This window comes from Pristis pectinata, chromosome 2 (genome assembly GCF_009764475.1).
Source record: "Pristis pectinata isolate sPriPec2 chromosome 2, sPriPec2.1.pri, whole genome shotgun sequence".
NCBI classification, from domain to species: domain Eukaryota; kingdom Metazoa; phylum Chordata; class Chondrichthyes; order Rhinopristiformes; family Pristidae; genus Pristis; species Pristis pectinata.
Genome location: NC_067406.1, coordinates 23,781,154 through 23,802,733, shown reverse-complemented (window position 1 = coordinate 23,802,733; position 21,580 = coordinate 23,781,154). Strand labels below are relative to the sequence as shown.

Below are 21,580 nucleotides of genomic sequence, written 5' to 3'. Positions count from 1 at the left end.
TATCTGGAAGGGAAGATGCAAGCAAGGCGTCTATGATATGTTTCCGTTGCTGGCTGACTTTCTGACAGTGAACGAGACTAAGGCAGGCTGTTGCGAGCACCATTTTGAACCATATTCAACAGCTGTCACATTATTTCCATGAGTATTTCAGCGATGATGACACAAGCACGTTTGATTGGATTCGAAATCTGTTTGAATGCATGCTTACTGATTTAACTGGACGTGAACAAGAATTGGGTGAACTGTCATCTGACAGGACTTTGCGCTTGCAGTTCAACCGAATGTCACTGTTGTCATTCTGGATAGCATGTTCCCAGGAGTATCCACTGCTGTCCGGCAAAGCCGTCAATGTTCTGTTACCATTTGCAACCACTTGTGCGAAATAGCATTTTCTGCAGTCACTGTCATGAAAACCAAATACAAATCAAGACTGAACATTGAGGATGACATACGCGTATGTTTGTCGCACATACCACCACGTTTGGACAAACTCTGCAGTGCAAAACAGGCACAACCTTCACATTGAACTGAACACTCAAAGACACCGCTGGTAATTATCGGTGATTGAAATAGTCACTATTTCAATAGGGCCTGTGTGCAGTAATTTAAGTGTTGTATGCATGAATTATCGATTGTTTGATTTTGTGGACCTTGGGGGTCCGCCATGTAACAAGGACATGTTCTGGGGGGCCGCAGCATGAAAAAGGTTGAAAACCACTGCCTTAGTCGATATGAATGAGTTGGGCTGAAGGGCCAGTTTCCGTGCTGTATAATACTATAAATCTAAGTAGTTGGCTGGTCATTTTGCCTGGATAGCCAAACTGATCCGGACTTCATATTGTTGGGTTTGGGTCATGTCAGCTTTGAAAAATCTTTATTTTTTTAAAGAATTCCTGCCGTTTGACTTCCTTGGATGGTGGTGTGTAAATACCATGTTCATGGTAATGGTGAACTGGCAGGGAGCCAAGGCTGGGAGGCATCCCTAAGCTGGGAAAACTGATATCCTAAGGGAAGGGTGCCAAGGATAATGCCAGCAGTGAAATCCACTGAAAGGTGCTAAACTGAGAGAACCCATGAGCCAGGGAAATAGCCCTTCCCTCTGGAGCCTGCCTACTCCACCCAGACCCAAGAGGATTGAATATGTGGGTCTGGTTGGACTTGGTGTCAGGAATGTCCTCAGGCTTGGCTTGGCTTGGCTGTGGTCAGATCAGATTTTAATTTTATATCCTAACAGATCTCTGCTTTTCATCTCCTATTGACGAATTTAATAATGATTTTAAAAAAAACAGGAAAACTTATTGCAAGAACTTCTTGGATTTGAATATGCCAACAAAATTTGAAAAGTCCTTCACATAATTAAACACATATAACACAGTTATTTAGGTTTGAACTGCATGGCTTGGCAACAGAACTGAACTCGCATTTATATTGATTTAAGCTGGGATGGGATTCTAAGTGGAAGCAGCTTTTAAACCTTGAGTACATATAACAGAGTTTAAGGAACTGCTCCCAAATTTAAAATGAGGTAAAAAGAAGTTTTTTTTGTCAACGGATCCCTCATTCTAAGAAAAAGGATTATCTGGATTTGCCTTTGTAATTTCACTCAAGATTATGGCAGAAATGGGGCTCAGTTGGGCAAGTTGGCCTCCTGCTGCCCAAACTTTACTTGCCTTTCCCACTTCACGCATTTGCTGTGTGCAAATACAGGTGAGGGCCAGCCTTCTTGGAATGTCCTGCTGTCCACCCTGTTACAACTTATCTTTTGGGTGCTCTCGGTGAAGCCTCTGGAATAATGAAGCTACGTTATCAGTGTTGGAGGGATAAAGTTTCAGCTGAGTGCTTCCTCAGTGTCTCCTGACAGTTTTACCCCTCTGCAAAATGGGTTGGGGTGATGGCAAGATCAAGTATCAGAGGGAAAGTCCTAACCCAGTGCTACCCACCTAGGCTCTAGGGAACACAGTCCATTATAATGGAATCATTGAGTGATACAGCATAAAAGCTACTCAGCCCATTCTGTGTATGCTGACATTTTGAAAGAGCTATCCAAGTAGAACTTTTAGACCTTTCAGTGACTCGTAGTACCGCAAGATCTTCCGATTTCTAATATTTATCCAGTTCTATTTTTGAAAGTTGTATGGACCCACCTCGTCCATGTGATCCCTATCTACGCTAATCTCATCTGTCTGTATTAGGCCCGTATCCCTCTACATCTTTCCTATCCAAGTACCTTCCAAATTGCCTTTACCGCCTCCTCTGGCAACTTGTTCCAGGTGACCACAGTCCTCTGTGTGGAAAAACTTGCCCCTCAGATCACTTTTAAATTTCTCCCCTCCTCATCTTAAACCTCTTGTTCCAGACTCTCTGACCTGGTAAAAAGACTCCATCTATGTCCCTCCTAATTTTAGAAATCTCTGAAGTCACCCCTCCGCCTTTGACATTCCAGTGAGAATAAACCACGCTATCCAATCTCTTTGCAGCCCTCCATTCCTAATGAATCTCTTCTGTACTCTGTCCATTTACTACCTCATTTATGCTACATTTTCACTCGTGGTCAGAAAAATTTGGCAGCCCACCGAGTGAGATATAACTCAATGTATTCGCCAAAGTTGAGTTTATTGTCATATGCATATGTACTTGTGTACATGAAGGTGAATGTTGATAAATGTACAAAGCTACCTTGGCCCAATTATTTCTCTTCATCCATCATGTTGGTGTCTGACCTATGCCTAATGACATGAGTGACTTTGGTATCTTCTGTGTGATTAACTTTACATGTGGTCCGCATTCCCTGGTATTCTGACACTTAGGACAAACTACATAAAGAACTTTGATAATGTGGCACCCTTGAGAATTTAGTGGTGCTGGACTAACAGGTTTTCCCAGACTATTGGATGTTATTCCCTAGTAATGCCCAGCACATTTTCTAATTCAATTTTTTTTCATGCCACACACAAATTTCCCAGTGAACCTGTGAAGTTCAGAGGGAGGGTGAGAAGCGGGACCCTGGTTAGTTTAAAAAGAATGTGGGAACTGGGGCCCCAGCAAGTCTGAAGGGAGTGATGAATCTGGGGCCCGGCCAGTCGGAAGGGAGCACAGCATACATCACCTGTGAACCAGGTGCTGAACTATTGCAATTTCCGAATGGTCAAATAGCGGAGTTTCAGAATCTTACTCTACAGAGCATTTTGTCACTTTGTTATTTGGAATTTTAAAAAAAATATCTTGTTGAGAAAACAGGAAGCTTTCAAGCCCATCAGAACAGACAGCAGGGAGAGATAGAAGGTGACATTCAGAGGTGGCTGAATGCACTGGATATAGCAAAGGCTACAGGTTTTGTGATGATCTTGGCTGTGGTGCTAAATGTCCTGCACCAAGCCAGATGCAGTCCTAATTAAGCTAAGATGCATGTACCTCAACAATATGGGATATTTTAACAATGAACAGGTCAAATCTAATCCTGTCAGATCCTACCTTAATAGCTTCTTTCAAGTTAATATAAGAAAATATAAGGTAGCCCATTCAAACTAGGTCTGCCATTTAATAAGATTTTGACTGAGCTTTTTGTAACTTGGGCTCCACCCACATTCCTATCTACCCACAATAACATTTCACCCCTTTCTAATCAAGTATTCATCTATCAGTGCCTTTAAAGGTACTGAAGACTTTGCTTCCATTTCCCTTAAGGAAATGGGTTCTAAAAACTCAACACTCTGAGAAAAAAATATTGGCCCTCATCTCCATCTTAAATGGATGAGCTCTTATTTCAACACATTGATTTTTAGTTCAAGGTTTTCCTACGAGAGGAAACATCCTCTCCACATCCACCCCATCAAGATTCTTCAGAATCGTGTATTTTAATCGAGTCCTTTCTGGTTCTTCTAAACTCCAGCAGATACAAGTCTAGTCTGTCCAACCTTTCCTCATAAGACAACTGTTCCATTCCAGCTATTAGTCCAGTAAACTTTCTCAGAACTGCTTCTCATGCTTTCTCTGAACTGCTCAAAATACTTCAGCATTTTCTTAAATAAGGAGACAACACTGTAAGCAGTACTCCAGATGTAGTCACACTCATGTCCCATATAACAGAAGCATAAGATCCCTACTTTGGTACTTAGTTCTGCCAGCAATAAACAACAATTCTCTCCTAATTAGTTAGCTTTCCAAATCACTTGCTACATACTAACCTTTCGTGAATCATGAATTAGGAGACCCAGATCCCTCCATGTCTCCGAGCAATACAGTCTTTCATCATTTAGATTTTTAAAAAATTTTCCTGCCAAAATCAATAGTTTCACAGTTTCCCAAATTGTACTCCATTTACACATTCACTTGAATTATCTATATCACATTGTAATATTGTAATGCTCCCACTTACATCAATGGTGCTGAGGCTAAGAGGGTTGAGAGCTTCAAGTTCCTAGGAGTGACCATCACAAATAGCCTGTCCTGGTCCAGTCACGTAGACGCCATGACCAAGAAAGTGCACTTGTGCCTTTACTTCCTCAGGAGGCTAATGAAATTTTGGCATAGCCCCTTTGAGCCTCACCAATTTTTATAGATGTACCATTGAAAGCATCCTATCCAGATACATCATGGTTTGGTACAGCAACTGCTCTGCCTGAGACTGCAAGAAACTGCAGAGAGTTGTGGACACAGCTCAGCATACCATGGAAACCAGCCTCCCCTTCAGGGACTCTGTCTATACTTCTCGCTGCCTCGGTAAAGCGCCAGCATGATCGAGGACCCCACCCACCCCGGTCATCCTCTCTTCTGCCCCCTCCCATCGGGCAGAAGATACAAAAGCCTGAAAGCACGTACCACCAGGCTCATGGACTATCTCATTATTATACGACTATTTAATGGCCCCCTAGTATGATAAAATGGACTCTTAACCTCACAATCTACCTGGTTATGACCTTGAACCCTATTGTCTACCTGCACTGCATTTTGTCTGTAACTGTAACACTTTATTTTGCATTCTGTTATTGTCTTCCCTTATACTACCTCAATGCACTGTTGTAATTAAATAATCTGTTTTGATGGCATGCAAAACAGTTTTTCACTGTACCTTGGTACATGTGACAATAATAAACCAATTTAGTTTAACTTTTGTCCTCTTCACAACTTCCTCTCCTACCTACCTTTGTGGTATCTGTAAATTTAGCAACCATATCTACAGTGCCTTTGTTCACGTTGTTTTGTTTCAATTACAGGAAGCTGAGCCCCAAGTACTGATCACTGTGGCACATCATTAAATACACTGTGCCAACCAGCAAAACCTGTTGTCTGCATGGAACAGTACAGCACAGGAACAGGCCCTTTGGCCCATGATGTTGTGCCAGACTAATTAAACTAGTAATTAAAAGCTTAACTAAAATAATCCCTTCTGCCTACACAAGTCCATATCTCTCCATTTTCTGCATATTTATTTGCCTATCTAAGAGCCTCTTAAATACCTCTGTTGTATTTAACCTTGTAATCCCTTGTAGTGTATTCCAGGCACCCATCACACTCTGTGCTTAAAAAAAAGTACTTGCTCTGCACATCTCCTTTGAACTCTTTCCCCCACCCCCCCCCCCCCCCCCCCAACTTTAAATGCTTGTCCTCTTGTATTAGATATTTTGGCCATGTCTGTTTCCTATTAGCCATGCCGATATGTTACTTCCTACACCACAAACTTTCATTTTCCTCAATGATCGTTGATGTGGCACCTTCTCACTGCTTACTGGAATGCTAAGCATAGTACATCCTGTTGTTTCCCTTTTTCTACAACACAAAGAGCACCAGTAACTTGGTCAAACATGGTTGCCTTTTCTCAAAACTGCATTGACTTCGCATGATTACCTTAACTTTTTTTTTGTGCCCTGCTGTAATGTCTTTAATAGACCTTCCAACATCTTCCCTATGACAGATGTTAAGATGTTGTTTCCTGCTTTTTGTCTCCCTTTTTGAATAAAAGAATTACATTTACTGATGGAACCCTCCCCAAATCTTGGGAATTTTGGAAAATTCAAACCAATGCATCAACTATCTTGCTAGCTTTTTTTTAAGAGGCTACCATGAAGTCCCATCATAATGGAGACTTGTCAGCCCACAGCTGTACTTTAAGCCAACAGAAGCATGCTCTGACTCTAAGTATTCACCAGCAACCTGCTTGGATGTGCTGGAGATACTTTAGTTCAGAACTGAGCATAGATCATATTGGGCTGTAATTTACTGCAAATGTTTTAATTTTGTCTGCTATCAATTAGATTTGTCCTGCACACTTTTTTAAAAAAATTTAGATGTGCCAAATTTCTGTAGTGCAAGCAGATAAGGAGAGCCGGACATATGGGGCCTCAGTGAACAAGGCCTTAAGAAAATATATTGGAAGTTCCTGAAGTTAACATAAGAGGATTGGAAATTAAAAGTAACTTGAGCTAAATGAGGTAGAGAGAGAGAAACAGGGCTGAAAGATAAAGGAAAAAATATTGAAGAAAATATGTAACATATTGCGTTTTTTAAACATCCAACTAAACTTGGAGTGAGACTCCATGCATGGTGATACTTCATTTTTGATGCCAGAGAGGTTGTCTGAGCAGTGCATCGAAATGTTCAAGACTTCATTCTGTAAGTACTCTGTAATTATAACAGCATTTTGCCATTCATGTGGGTGTGGAGGCAGACTCTTAAGATGCTGATTTTCAAAACTAATGGTGGAGCAGAGCATTGCAGACAGCAGCTTTCAGGTTTCCATCTTCAATTGGCAACTGCCCCTTGCCTGAAGTTGCTGTATTATTTACACCTATATGGTGGACAATGTGAATAACCTCACCATTATTTTGACAGCCAACAATAGGCCAATAAATTGTGGTATCCCCATTTTAGATTCCCCCCTTCAACTTGTCCAGTTTACTTTTGAACGTTGATGTAGTTTCTGCCTTAACCACTAATTGTACATGAATTTCACATTTTCCCAACTGTGTAAGTATATAGATGGGAAAGGCTTAGAGGGATATGGGTCAAATACAGGACTAGTTCAGGTGGGCACCTTGGTCAGCATGGACAAGTTGGGCTGAAGGGCCTGCATGCTACATTACTCTATAATCCTGTACCCTCCTTTCTCAATCTTTAAGAGAGACACAAAAGACTGTGGATGCTGGAATCTGAGCAATAAACGATGTGCTGGAGGAACTCAGTGGGTCATGTAGCATCCATGGGAGGAAAGGAATTGTCGATGTTTCGGGTCAAAACCCTGAACTGGGGGCCCTGCGTCCTGATGTAGGGGTTCGACCTGTGACATCAACCAATTCCTTTTGTCCCACAGGTGCTGAATGGCCCGCTGAGTTCCTCCTGCACATTGTTTGTTAATCCTGAATCTTTAACATTGATTCTTCATTAATTTACAGCAGTTCTTTCTATCTGTACTACTTTTAATAATATTTTTAAAATTCCATCATAGTAGCCCATAATTTGCATCTTATGATAAGACTCAATTTTCCAAATCTTTTATTCACAGTTATTTTCCCTTTTGTAGGCAGCAGCATTCTAGTGAATTTGAATTACATCCAAGGCCTCGATTTACATCATATACAATGTGGACCTTGGTTTATAGGATTATAGTCTTATTAATTATGTAACTAAAATCTTAAGGTTTGTATCAGCTCATCATTGCCTCTTGACTTGTATTCTATTGGCTTTCTTTGACCACCTTACCAATATTGTTTTTAATATGCTGTTAATATTTACCAGAAATCCCTCTGCTCTTAAAGAAGCTTCCTTTCACTTGGAGTGTAGTGCTTTTTTTTTAAACACCAAATTGTATCTGCTATATTGCTGCCATTGAATGCCATCTGCTACTTTAAGCTCATCTCCCCCATATCCACCCCATCAATATCCCATTGCACCTGTCCTCTGAAGAGCTAAGTATACTTTAAATTTTCTAGTGTGTGTAAAATTTCAACACCACTTTTCTGAACCTATAACCAAAGCATCAATGGATGCATTGAACAGCAGCAAACTTTACTGGACACCCTACTTTGCATTTCAAGTTGGTCACATAAATAACCTGTTATTTCTTGTCCTTTCCATAATTTTAATTGTTTGAACCCTCCTCCAAATTACATGACCAATCACCTTTTCCTGAAATCCACAGATGCCATGTCCACTGCAGATACAACAGTAACATTTAAGAGGCATTCAGACAGAAACGTGAACAGGCAGGGGATAGAGGGATATGGACTGTAGGCAGGTAGACGGGATTAATTAGATTGGCATCTTGGTCAGTGCAGACATGGTGGGCTGAAGGGCCTGTTCCTGTGCTCTACTGTTTTATGTTCTAAGTCAAAAGCAGATGCATGGAATTGGTATAGGTATTAGCTGCAATCTAATTGAATGTCAGAAGAGGCTCAAGATACCAAATGGTGATCTCCTGTTGCTATAATTTACTACATTCCTTCCACTGGTCCAGGCACATGGCCTGCAGCTGATTTGGGATTGGTAACTGCTGCTCCCAGTGACAGCAATGCATTTGTTTAGACCATGGACTCTTTGAGCATAAGCACCTCCAAAATAACAAAGAAAAAAGCGAGAGCATTTGTAGATAAAGTGACTGATTTAGATTACATGGCAAATAAGGAAGTTGACAAATGTTGCATATTTATAATGGCAAAGGGGAAGCATAGCCTTCTCAAACTATGTGGCCCAAGGTTACTCAATTAGTTCCTTTCTTTATTTCTGTGTATGTATTTATAATAGGGAACATACTTTTACACTTCATTGTTTTGCCTGTTGAATACCAAGGTGAAATTAAATACACTGGTACTTTGCTTAGCACTTGGTGTTCCCAATACTGATAGCACCAATAAAATTACAGCTAAAAGGGTCATTACAGCACTATGAATATATAGATTTATTACTGACAGCACTGCAGTGCTGGGAACTTGGCCCAAACTTCTGCTGTCTTGCTGCTGCACACTTTGCTGGAAACCAGGCACAAACTCCTGCCCACTGCTGGTGCAACCACAGTAGTGGGAACAGCTCAATCTGCTGTGAACTACTGAGGCAGAATGCAGAGTCATACAGCATGGAAACAGGCCCTTCGGCCCAACTCATACACGCCGACTGTGTTACCCAGTGAGCTAGTCCCATCTGTCCGCGTCTGGCCCATTGCCCTCTAAACCATTCCTATCCATGTACTTATCTAGATTGCTTTTAAATGTTGCTAATGTGCCCCCCTCAACCACTATTTCTGGCAACTCATTCCAAATACACACCACCCTTTGCGTGAAGAAACTGCCCCCGAAGTCACTTTTAAATCTCTTGCCTCTAAACTTAAACTTGTGTTGTCTTGCTTCTAGCACCCCCTCCCTCGGGAAAAAGACTGTGCTTTCACCCTGTCTATATCCCTCATGATCTTGCATACCTCTATCAGGTCACCCCTCAATCTCACGTTCCAGGGAATAAAGTCCTAGTCCATGCAATGTCTCCTTGTAACTCAGGCCCCCAAATCCAAATAAATCTTTTCTGCACACTTTTTAGTTTAATAACATCTTTCCTATAACAGGGTGACCAAAACTGTACACAATACTCCAGGTGCGTCCTCACCAAAGTCTTGCGTAACTGCAATATAACTTCCTAACTCCCGTGCTCAGTGCCCTGACTGATGAAGGCCAGCGTGCCAAACACCACCTTCACCACCCTATCTACCTGAGATGCTGCTTTCAGCGAACTATGCACTTGCATTCCTATGTCCCTCTGTTCCATGACACTCCCCAGGGCCTTACCATTCACTGTACCAGTCCTACCCTGGTTTGATCTCCCAAAATGCAAAACCTCACATTTATCTGGATTGAAAGCCATGTTGAGATATCTTTATTAGTCACATGTACATCGAAACACTCAGACACACACACCTCCAATGAAATACATCTTTTGCGTAGATTGTTGTGGGGGCAGCCCGCAAGTGTCGCCGTGCTTCCGGTGCCAACATAGCATGCCCACAACTCCTAACCAGTATGTCTTTGGAATGTGGGAGGAAACTGGACGAAACCCACACAGACAGGGAGAACGTACAAACTCCTTGCAGACAGCGGCCAGAATTGAACCTGGGTCGCTGGCACTGTAATAGTGTTGCGCTAACTACTACACTACCTTGCCTGCCAATCCTCAGCCCACATACCTAGCTGATCAAGATTTTCCTGTAATTTTTCATAACCCTCTGCACTGTCTACAACACCATCTATTTTAGTTTTGTCAGCAGAGGCTGCCAGTGAAGGCTGGGGTGAGTGGTGTGCCCACTCAGCATTGAGACACAGGGCTTCAGGCTGTGGACCATCAGCAGCAGCAGCAGAAATGTAGCCCAGCACAATCCGTAACCTCACAGCCCAGTACATCCCTCACTCCACCGTTACTATCAACCCTGGTTCAATGAGGAGTGCAGGGCATGCTAGGAGCAGCACAGGGCATGACTAAAAGTGACGAGATGTCAGCCTGGTGAAGCTGCAGCACAGGACTACATGCATACTGAACAAAAAGAACAGCATACAATGGACAGAGTTAAATGCCAACAGATAGGATCAAAGCTCTGTAGCCCTGCCAAAACTGGTTGTTAATAGTTAACAGGAGGAGAATGCTCTAAGACCATCTTCATTCTCAACGATGGCAGGGCCCAGCATGCAAGTGTTGAAGAGAAAGCTGAAGCAATTGAAACCATGTTCAGTCAGAAGTGTGGAAGAGATAACCTATCTCGGCATTCTGCACCGTTACAGAAGTTGGTCTTCAGCCAATTCAAATTACTCCATGTGATATCAAGAAACAGGTGGGAGCACTGGATACAGCAAAGGCTGTAGGATCACATGGCATCCCAGATGTAGTACTGAAGACCTGCTCTCCAAAATTAATTGCCCTGCCAGCCAAGCTCTTCCAGTAGAGTTACAACACTGGCATCTACCCAGCGATGTGCAAAATATGTCCTGTTCACAAAGAGCAGGAAAATCAATGGTCAGCCAAAGGTAAACATTCCAGTGTTTGAAGTCAGACTTTGCACAATGGTTGTGGTTGTCAGAGGTCAATCATCACAGATCTAAGATATCACAGCAGGAGATCCTGGGGGCAGTGTCCTTGGCCCATCCACCTTCAGCTGACATTAATCCATTGTAAGGTCAGAAGTGGGGATGTTCACTGATAATTGCACAATTTTCAATTCTATTCACAGCTCCTCAGCAAGTGAAGCAGCCCATGCCTACATGTAGCAAAATCTAGACAATGGGTTGATAAAAGCGGCAAATAACACTTTTGCTACAGAAGTGCTTAGCAATGATCATGTGCAACAAGAGAGAGTATAATCACTTACACTATACATTCAAAGGCATTATCTTTGCCAAATCTCCCACTATCTATATCTTGAGGATCATCTTTGTCCAGAAATTCAGCTAGACCAACACTCAAGTACTGTAGCTACAAGTGCAGGTCAGAGTTTGGGTATCCTCTGATGACTACTTCTAACACCCCAAGACTTTTCACCGTCTACAAGGAACAAAGAAATTGTTTCTTTCTTAAGTACTGTCAGATTCCCCTTTAAAAGACACCATTGAATCTTTTGCCAAACTCATTCAGGTAGTGGGTTTAGGATCACGAGTATTCACCACATGAAGTTTTACTCATCACAATACTCTCCACTTGCCTAGTTCAACGCCCATTTGATTGGCACCCCATCCATCATTCTAAGCATTTATTCCCTCCACTACACTTACAAAATACACCACAGATATTCGTTCAGGTTACTCTGATTGCACTGACCAAACCCATGACAAAGGACAGGGGCAGCAGATGCAGGGGAACGTCATTACCTACAAGTTACCTGCAACTTTCTCTGAGTCACATACTGTCCTGACTTGGAAATATATTGACAACAGCTTCAGTTTCCAATTTCGGGTCACCCACGCCCCCTGTGTTCTCCCACACACACTCCCCTGTCCACTTGGGTTTCTTCTGCCTTTGTTCACCTTTCTCAGCCCCTCTCCCTCCCCCACTTGGTTCCAGCTGCCCATCATCCCCCCCCCAATCTAACGCTCACCAGCCTCTGTCCCACCCCTCCCTTGTACTTCAGTATACTGGAAATCTTTCCTCTTGCCCCTCAGTCCTCATGCAGAGTCTCGACCCGAGAAGTGGACATGTACCTTTTGCCTCCACAGATTCTGCTTGACCCACTGAGTTCAGAATCGGGTTTATTATCACTGACATCATCATGAAATGTGTTGTGTTGCGGCAGCAGTACGGTGCAAGACCTAAAAACCACTAAGTTACAAAAATAAATAGTGCAAAAGAGGAATAACGAGGTGGTTTTCATGGAGCATTCAGAAATCTGATGGCAGAGGGGAAGAAGCTGTTACTAAAATGTTGAGCGTGGGTCTTCAGGCTCCGGCACCTCCTCCCTGATGGTAGGAACACAAAGAGGGCATGTCCCGGGTAGTGAGGATCCTTCATCATGAGTTCTTCCAGTATTCTGTTTTTTGTTGGAAATATATTGCCAGTCTATCATTATCATTGTGCCTAAATTCTGGAAATCCCTATCCAACAACACTGTGGGAGTGCCTTCATCAGAAAGACTACAGCAATTCACCACCACCTTCTCAAGGGTAATTAGGGTTGGGCAATAAATGCCTGCCATGCCAGCATTGCCCACATCCTGAATATAGAAAAAAAATCCAGTTGGTTCCATTCCCCAGCTCATTCCCTGTAATCCTGCAATTTATTTCTTTCTCAAATATTCTCAGATTTCCTTTTGAAAGAGGTAATTCAGTCTAATGGCACCACCCTTTCAGACAACGAGTTCCAGATCATTATGATTTACTGCATGGACTTTTGCTCAGAACATTTCTGGCTCTCTTGCCAATTACTTAAAATCTATTTACCCTTGATTCTCAGCCCTTTTCATAATTGGGAACTATTTCTCCTTATTTCACAGAAGTAAAATCCACCACTGCTGGAAGTCTGAAATAAAACCCCAGTTAACTGGGAATACTCAGCAGGTCAGACAACGTTTATGGAAAAGGAAACAAGCTGATGGCTTTGCTTTCACAGATGTTGCTTGACCTATTTTCTGTTTGTATTTTTTTGCTTTGTTTAGATATTTTATCAAATAACCTTTTGACCTTCTCTGAACAACCCTAGCTTCTCTATTAAAACAAAAGTTCTTTATCTCCAAAGTACCACTGAATTTTTTAATTACCTTTGTGGCCAAATCTGGTTCTGCTGTGACCAGAATCTAGTTGTAGCTGAACCTTGCTTTCCTGTTCTCCCTCTATAAATAGCCAGGACTCTGTATGTGTCGCACCAGTCAACACCTTGCGTGGGCATACATACATAATGTAGTAAAATGTACTAAGTATTTTAAGAATACTTTTGAACAGTATTGACATTGTCTATATGGAGACAAAACAAAAAGTGTGGTCAAAAAGATAGTATTTTAGGAAGAGAGGGTGCAGTGAAGTTTAGGGAGGGAATTCCAGGATTTGGGGCCTTGATCAATGAAGTCGAGGCTTTCGGTAGTACAATACTTTAAATTGTGAATGGGGAAAAGACTAGAATTGGACAATTTGGATCTTGGTGAGTTGTAGGATATTAAGAGCTTCCAGAAGTAGGACCATGTTTTGATTAAGAATTCTTAGAATAGTTGGCAGGTTAGTCAGCATCTGTGGTAAGAAAAGCATTTAATGTTTCCAGTCTGGGACCCTTTCCAAGGTTCTAACAAAGGGTTCTGAACCTGAAATGTTGACCATTTCACTTAGCTGCCTGACCTGCTAAGCGTTTCTGGCATTTTTTGTTTTTATTTCAGATTTCCAGCATCTGCAGCTTTTTGACTTTCATTTGAAAGAGTTGTTTTCAGACCTGACAAAGTGCAGGGAAATTTACAGATTTCAGATGCCCAGCCTTCAGTAACATCAAATAAAACATTGAATGAGGGATAAGAAGTAAAGCTTTAGGATAGTTGTGTACTGTTCAAGATGGTAAGGTATTGGTGTGAAGGGCTTGGACTACTTTTATTTCTGGTGTATATGTGGTTGATTTGTGTTTAGGCATAGGATGTATGCTTTAAAAAATATTTGCTCACAGTTTATGAGGAGGAGATTTGACTACAATTCCCTGACCAGGGGTCAATCCTGGCACCTAGATACTTTTCAAATGAGCCTGGATCAATAAAATCCAAATCCACTTTATTACTTTGCCACCTACCAACCTTATTATAGGTGAACATTTTAATTTTAGCAGACATATTTAAAAACTAGCAGACTTCTTGACTTTAATTTGTAGACTAGTCTTTCAACAGAATCTCTCAACAACCTTGAGGTGGCAGCTCATGCCTTTAAAAGAATCACTGACAACTGCAACATCCTTTGCGAAGGCGAGAGCACCACGTGATGTATTAAACTTGTTTTCTTCCAGTCATGCTGTTTCTTTTGTCTTTTCAGATTGAACATTGCATGGAAAACTTGCACAAACAGAAGACAATGTTCTACAAGAAAACTATGGATGTAAGAGCTTTCTTTGGGGTTCTTAATTGGCTTTCCTGAAAGAATTTGAGTTTGCTGTTCTCTTGTTGGAAAGTTTGTCCCCATGATTGTTCACCAGTACTTGATTGATTTGAAAATGCTATAAATGCTGAACAGGTCTGGCATCATCTGTGGAGGGAGAAGCAGAATTAATGTTTCTGATTGATGGCTTTTCATCAAAGCTTGGAATAGTTGGAGATGTATGGGTTGTAAGATGCAGGGAGGGCAGGAATTAGATTTATTATCACTGACTTGCATTATGTGAAATTTGTTGTTTTGTGGCAGCAATACAGTGCAAAGACATAAAATTACTATAAATTACAAATATAAATAGTATTTATTAATAGTAAGAGAGCACAAAAGTGATTTTTTTAATAAGAAACAGAAAATGCTGGAAATGCTCAGCAGGTCAGGCAGCATCTGTGAAAAGAGACATTTCAGGCCATAGATCCTTCTGTGATAGATTGGAGAGCAGGAGAGTGTAAATGCAGAAAAGGGTTATATTGCAAGGTAACAAAAGTCTAAAGGAGGTGAAAATGCAGAAAAATTACCTGAAACTACTGGAGAAATTTGAAAGCTGAAAATCTAAAATCTTCTATTTTCAAAGTAGGCTTGTTATGTGGAATTTTATTAAATATCTATTGAAAGTCCATACATGTTATAACAACAGCTTGCATTTGTATACCATCTTCAGTAATACACCCCATGCCATAGTTAAATGACACAAAGCACTTCACAGACGAGCTTTCAAACATAACTGAGCAAGATAAGATTTGAGTGCCAGTTACCAAAAGGATGGTTAAAGGTGTTTCACAAAAAGAAAAGAGTTGTTTCAGAAGGGACAAGGTAGAAGTGAAGTTAAAGCAGTGTTCAACCAGGAGCCAATGTTAGTCATTGAGTGGATGTACTTGGTGCCCCTTTGTCAACACTGTTACTTCATCAAAGAACTTAATCTGATTAGTTAGACCCAATTTGACTTTAACAAATCTATGCCAGTGTCTGTTATTAACCCAGGGTTTTCCGATTGCAAATATTTTTATCTATTTTTATCTATAGACAGTGTTCTCTGCTGCTTTCCCATCACTGACAGATGGACCTGGTTTATTCCTTCAGGAACAGGATGTGGTGTCTGCAGTCCTTCAGTACTAGTCCCTTAGTCAAGTAACATGGAAAGATTATGACCAGATCTTCTATCTCCAGCCTAGCTTCACTCAATAATTCCAACTGCATCCCATCTAGAACAGATGACTAATTAGTTCTTAGTAATGCCAACCTATCTTATACTTCCTTTCTATGTATTTTAGTCATTCCAATATATCTGCTCTCTTCCTAAAGTTCTTCTTAATTACCTCAGTCATACCCTTTGCCTTCACTATTTTTGTCTCTCATTTGGCCAACACATTCCTTTAAACTATCCTTTTATGTTCTGTATGTCTTAGAAATTATTGGGTTCACTATTACATCATGCATTAACATTTTCTCACATTCTCTCTTTGCCCTTGAACTTTTCTTTAATAGTTTTCCCCTGCTTTCACTGTATTTTGTACATGACATTCATCATAAACCATTTTGTTCTGCTTTAACTTGACTATTATCTGTTTTGTCATCTAGGGAGTTCTGCTTTTGTATGTCCAGTTGTTCCTCCTTATGGAAACATACTTGGTTTGTACCAGAAGCATCTCTCCCTCCAACCCTGCACTGGACTGACATGATGTTTCATTATCGTCAAGCTGTGGCTCATTGACTGACTTTCTATCCACAGTGGCTGGAATTATCTCCGCTAAATGAAGTGTCCATCGTAAGAGGACTCTCTCATTGCTAATGTTCAAGTCCCAAAGTAGTGGCTGAGCATTTTATCTCTGATGCTAAAGTGATATCACAGAGGGTCATTCTTCAATAGCCTGACATTAAATCATCAGCACTGATAGAGGTCATAGAGTCATACAGCACAGAAACAGGCCCTTCGGCCCATCAAATCCACGTTGACCAATAAGCACCCATTTGCACTAATCCCATTTTATACTAAACTGCATGTCTTTAGGATGTTAGAGGAAATTTGAGCACCTGGTGGAAACATCCAAGGTCATAGAACATACAAAATCCACGCGGACAGCACCAAAGGTCAGGATTGAACCTCAGTCACTGGAGCTGTGAGGCAGCAGCACTACCAGCTGCACCCACTGTGCTGATATTGCTGGGAGAAAATGATTTTCTTCAAGCCGAATTTAGGGAGCTAGGAGCTAGATTTAAAAAGTAGGACCTCAAAGGCAATAATCTCAGGATTATTACCTGTGCCACGTGTTAGAGTAGGAATAGCAGCATAGTTAGGATGAATATGTGGCTTGAGCAGTGGTGCAGGAGAGAGAGTTTCAGATTCCTGGGCCATTGGAAACAGTTCTGGGGGAGGTGGAACCAGTACAAACTGGGCGGTCTACACCTGGGCAGGACTGGGATCAATGTCCCGGGGGATTGTTTGCTGCTGCTGTTGGGTAGGTTTAAACTAATAAGGCAGGGGGGTGGGAATCCATGCAGCAAGACAGAGGGAAGCAAAGCAGAGACCAGAGCAAAAGTTAGAAAAGAGAAAAGTAAGGGTAGAGTACAGAAAAGTTGAGTGCAAAGGACACAAAGGTTCCTAGGTTCTAAAAAGACAATGAGTATAAGGGCACTTTACCTGAATGCCCGTAGTATTTGAAACTAGGTCAGTGAATTTGTGGCACAGGGGTATGATTTAGTGGCCATTACAGAAACATGGTTGCAGGGTGGAGGTGATTGGGAATTAAATATCCAAGGGTATCAGGTAATACGGAAGGCTAGGCAGGAAGGTAAGGGAGTTGGGGTAGTGCTCTTGATTAAGAATGAGATCAGGGAAATAGTGAGAAATGATATAAGATCTAAGGAGCAGAATGTTGAGTCCATCTGGGTAGAGATTAGGAATAGTAATGGGGAAAAAAATTACTCGTGGGAGTTGTCCATAGGCCACCAAATAATAACATTACAGTGGCACAGGCAATAAACCAAGAAATATTTGATGCATGTAAGAATGGAATGGCAGTTGTCATGGGGGATTTTAACTTCCACATAGATTGGGCGAATCAAGTTGGTCAAGGCAGTCTTGAGAAGGACTTCATAGAATGCATCTGTGACAGCTTTCTTGAACAGCATGTTAGTGAACGTACAAGGGATATTTTAGATCTGGTCCTGTACAATGAGACAGGTAAAATTAACTATCTTGTAGTTAGGGATTCTCTTGGAAAGAGTGACCATAGTATGATTGAATTTCTCATACAAATGGAAGGTGCAATCGTTTGATCTAAAACCAGTGTATTATGCCTAAACAAGGGAGACTAATGGGATGAGGGAGGAGTTGGCTAGCACAGACTGGGAACACAGGCTATATGGTGGGACAGTTGAGGAACAGTGAGGAAATCTGTTCGAGGAATTTTCAGAGAGATTTTTCACAGTGCTCAACAAAAGTATATTCCAATCAAAAGCAAGGACAGTAAGGGTGGGGAGAGCCAGCCTTGGACAACTAAGGAAGTAAAAGAAGGCATCAAGCTAAAAGCTCATGTACAATATTGCTCAGAGTAATGGGAAACTGGAAGATTGGGAAAACTTTATAAAGCAACAAAGAACCACTAAGCAAGCAATAAGGAAAGAGAAGATAAATTATGAAAGTAAATTAGCACAAAATATAAAACAGATAGTAAAAGATTTTATAATTACATAAAGCAGATAAGGGTGACTAAAGTGAACATAGGTCCCCTGGAAGATGAGGAGGAGGAATTAATATTGGGTAATGTGGAAATGGCAGAAGCCTTGAACAACAATTTTGTGTCTGTCTTCATGGTGGAGGGCACGTCTAACATGCCAAATAGAGATGTTATGGATGTGATGGGAAGTGAGGACCTCGATACATTTGCTGTCACTAAAGAGGCAGCAAACTAGTGGGTCTAAAGGCAGACAAGTTCCCTGGTCCTGATGGGGTGCATCCCAGGGTACTGAAAGAAATGGCGGAGGTTATAGTAGATACACTTGCAATAATTTACCAAAATTCTCTGGATTCTGGGCAGGTTCCAGCAGACTGAAAGACAGCAAATGTCACACCACTGTTTAAAAAAGGATGTAGGGAAAAGGCAGGCAGCTATAGGCCAGTTAGCTTAATGTCTGTAGTCGGGAAAATGCGTGAAGCTATCATTAAGGAAGAAATAGTGAGACATCTGGATAGAGGTAGTTCCATCAGGCAGACGCAGCATGGATTCAGGAAGGCCAGATCCTGTTTGACAAACTTATTGAAATTCTTTGAGGATATAATGAGCACAATGGATAGAGGAGAACAGGTGGATGTTGTATACTTGGATTTCCAGAAGGCGTTCAATAACGTGTCACATAAAAGACTTATCCACAAGATGAGGATGCATGGAGTTGGGGGTAAGGTATTAGCATGGATAGAGGATTGGTTAACCAATAGAAAGCAGAGAGTAGGGATAAATGGGTGTTTCTCTGGTTGGCAATCAGTGGTGAGTGGGGTGCCTCAGGCGTCAGTGCTGGGCCCACAACTGTTCACAATATATATAAACGATTTGGAAGAGGGGACTGAGTGTAGTGTATCTGAGTTTGCTGATGACACTGAATTGAGTGGAAAAGCAAATTGTGCAGAGGATGTGGAGAGTCTGTGGAGGAACGGAAGGATCTTGGGGTCCAAGTCCATAGATCCCTCAAGGTTGACGCGCAGGTCGATAGGGTTTTTAAGAAGGTGTATTGTGCGTTGGCCTTCATTAGTCGGGGTATTGAGTTCAAGAGTCACGAGGTAATGTTGAAGCTCTTGAACTATAGAACTCTGGTTAGACCACACTTGGAGTATTGTGTTCAGTTCTGGTCGCCTCATTATAGGAAGGATGTGGAAGCTTTAGACGGTGCAGAGGATATTTACCAAGATGCTGCCTGGATTGGAGACCATGTCTTATGAGGATAGGTTGAATGAGCTAGGGCTTTTCTCTTTGGAGAGAAGGAAGATGAGAGGTGAGTTGATGGAGGTGTACAAGATGATAAGAGGCATAGATCGAGTGGACAGTCAGAGAATTTTTCCCAGGGCGAAAATGGCTAACACGAGGGGGCATAATTTTAAGGTGATTGGAGGGAAGGTATAAAGGGGATGTCAGGGGTAAGCACTGCCAGCAAAGGTCGTGGGGGCAGATACATTAGGGACATTTAAGACTCTTCGATAGCCACATGAATGATAGAGAAATGGAGGGCTACATGGGAGGGAAAGGTTAGATAGATCTTAGAACAGGATAAAATGTCAGCACAACATCATGGGCCGTTATGTTCTATATGTGTAGGTTAAGTGAGTGGGCAAGGGTCTGGCAGATGGAGTACAATGTTGGTAAATGTGAGGTCGTCCACTTTGGAAGGAAAAATAGAAGATCAGATTGTTATTTAAATGGTGAAAGATTGCAGCATGCTGTTGTGCAGAGGGACTTGGGAGTGCTGGTGCATGAATCGCAAAAGGTTGGTTTGCAGGTGCAACAGGTTATCAAGAAGACAAATGGAATGTTGGCCTTCATTGCTAAAGGGATTAAATTTAAGAGCAGGAAGGTTTTGCTGCAACTGTACAGGGTACTGGTGAGGCCACACCTGGAGTACTGTGAGCAGTTCTGGTCTCCTTACTGGAGGAAAGATATATTGGCTTTGGAGGTGGTGCTGAGGAGGTTCACCAGGTTGATTCCAGAGATGAGGGGGTCAGCCTATGAGGAGAGATTGAGTCGTCTGGGGCTATACTCTCTGGAATTCAGAAGAATGAGAGGGGATCTTATAGAAACATATAAGATTATGAAAGAGATAGATAGTGGCAGGAAGGTTGTTTCCACTGGTAGGTGAGACTAGAACTAGGGGACATAGCCTCAAGATTTGGGGGAGTAGATTTAGGACAGAGATGAGGAGAAACCGCTTTTCCCAGAGAGTAGTGAATCTGTGGAATTCTCTGCCCAGTGAAGTAGTAGAGGCTACCTCATTAGATATATTTAAGACACAGTTAGATAGATTTTTGCATAGTAGGGGAATTAAGGGTTATGGAGAAAAGGCAGGTAGGTAGGTGGATCTGAGTCCACGGGCAGATCAGCCGTGACCTTATGGAATGGCGGAGCAGGCTCGACGGGCCAAATGGCCTATTCCTCTTCCTCCTTATGTTCTTATCAGTAAAATGTGATGAGTTAAATGGACAGAGATCAGGGTCCTGTTTTATTGTGTTTTGCTAATTACATTTTTCATTCATTTTCATTCGCTGCAGTCCAAGAAGACCTATGAGCAAAAATGTAAAGAAAAGGATGAGGTTGAACAGATGTTAAATCGAAGTGCTGGTGTCAGCAACTCCAAACAGCAGAGAAAGTAAGATTCTGAAACATCCTGTTTCGTAATGTTTCTGCTAAATGATCGGATGCATTTCGGGTTAGCTGGTTCTTTTGCAATGCGCAGTTGGAATTCATGATATTCAGGCTGTGTGTGACTAGCTTTGTGTTCAGCTAATGTGCAGCCCCGAAACCAAAGGAAGAGAGATTCTGGTGGTGAGGAAACACAAACTCCTACTGGCAATCAAATGTTTGCACTGTAACAAATATTCATAGAAAACCATGCATACTCGTGGCATTGATTTAAAGAAGTGCTGCGGACTGCCCCGCAGCACAAGTGCATATGAAGGCGTGTCAGAGCTATATTGGGATGCACTTGGCTTGAGTGCCATACCAAGAAAGTGAACCAGGGTGTTAGTGTTTATATTGAGGAACTATACATGGGGCCGGGTGAGGGGAATGTCCTGAGGGTGTGCACCCAGGGTGATGGGGGCCTTGCTGAGGGAGCACACTGGGGCAGAGGGGTATCTTGGAAGGGAGTGCACTGGGCAACAAATCCCTGCCAAAGTAGCGCACTGGGCATGCATCCCACTGCAGGAGAGCGCTGAGTGATGGATCCCTTTGAGGGGAGAGCAGTGGACAGCTGGTGTCCTGTTGAGACATTGCTTTTTATTTATTGTATCCTTGTGGGGGTCAGGAAGGGCA

At 42.0% G+C, this 21,580-nt stretch overlaps 1 protein-coding gene across 1 annotated transcript in view; it reads left to right on the top strand.

Annotated features, from left to right (window-relative positions):
• Positions 1-21,580, top strand: part of pstpip2 (proline-serine-threonine phosphatase interacting protein 2) — a 117,506-nt gene that overhangs the window by 66,122 nt on the left and 29,804 nt on the right. The window contains exons 6-8 of the mRNA XM_052010294.1: positions 14,451-14,513; positions 20,818-20,915; position 21,286. Coding sequence (XP_051866254.1) covers positions 14,451-14,513; positions 20,818-20,915; position 21,286 — 162 coding nt within the window. The remainder of the gene's footprint in view (positions 1-14,450; positions 14,514-20,817; positions 20,916-21,285; positions 21,287-21,580) is intronic.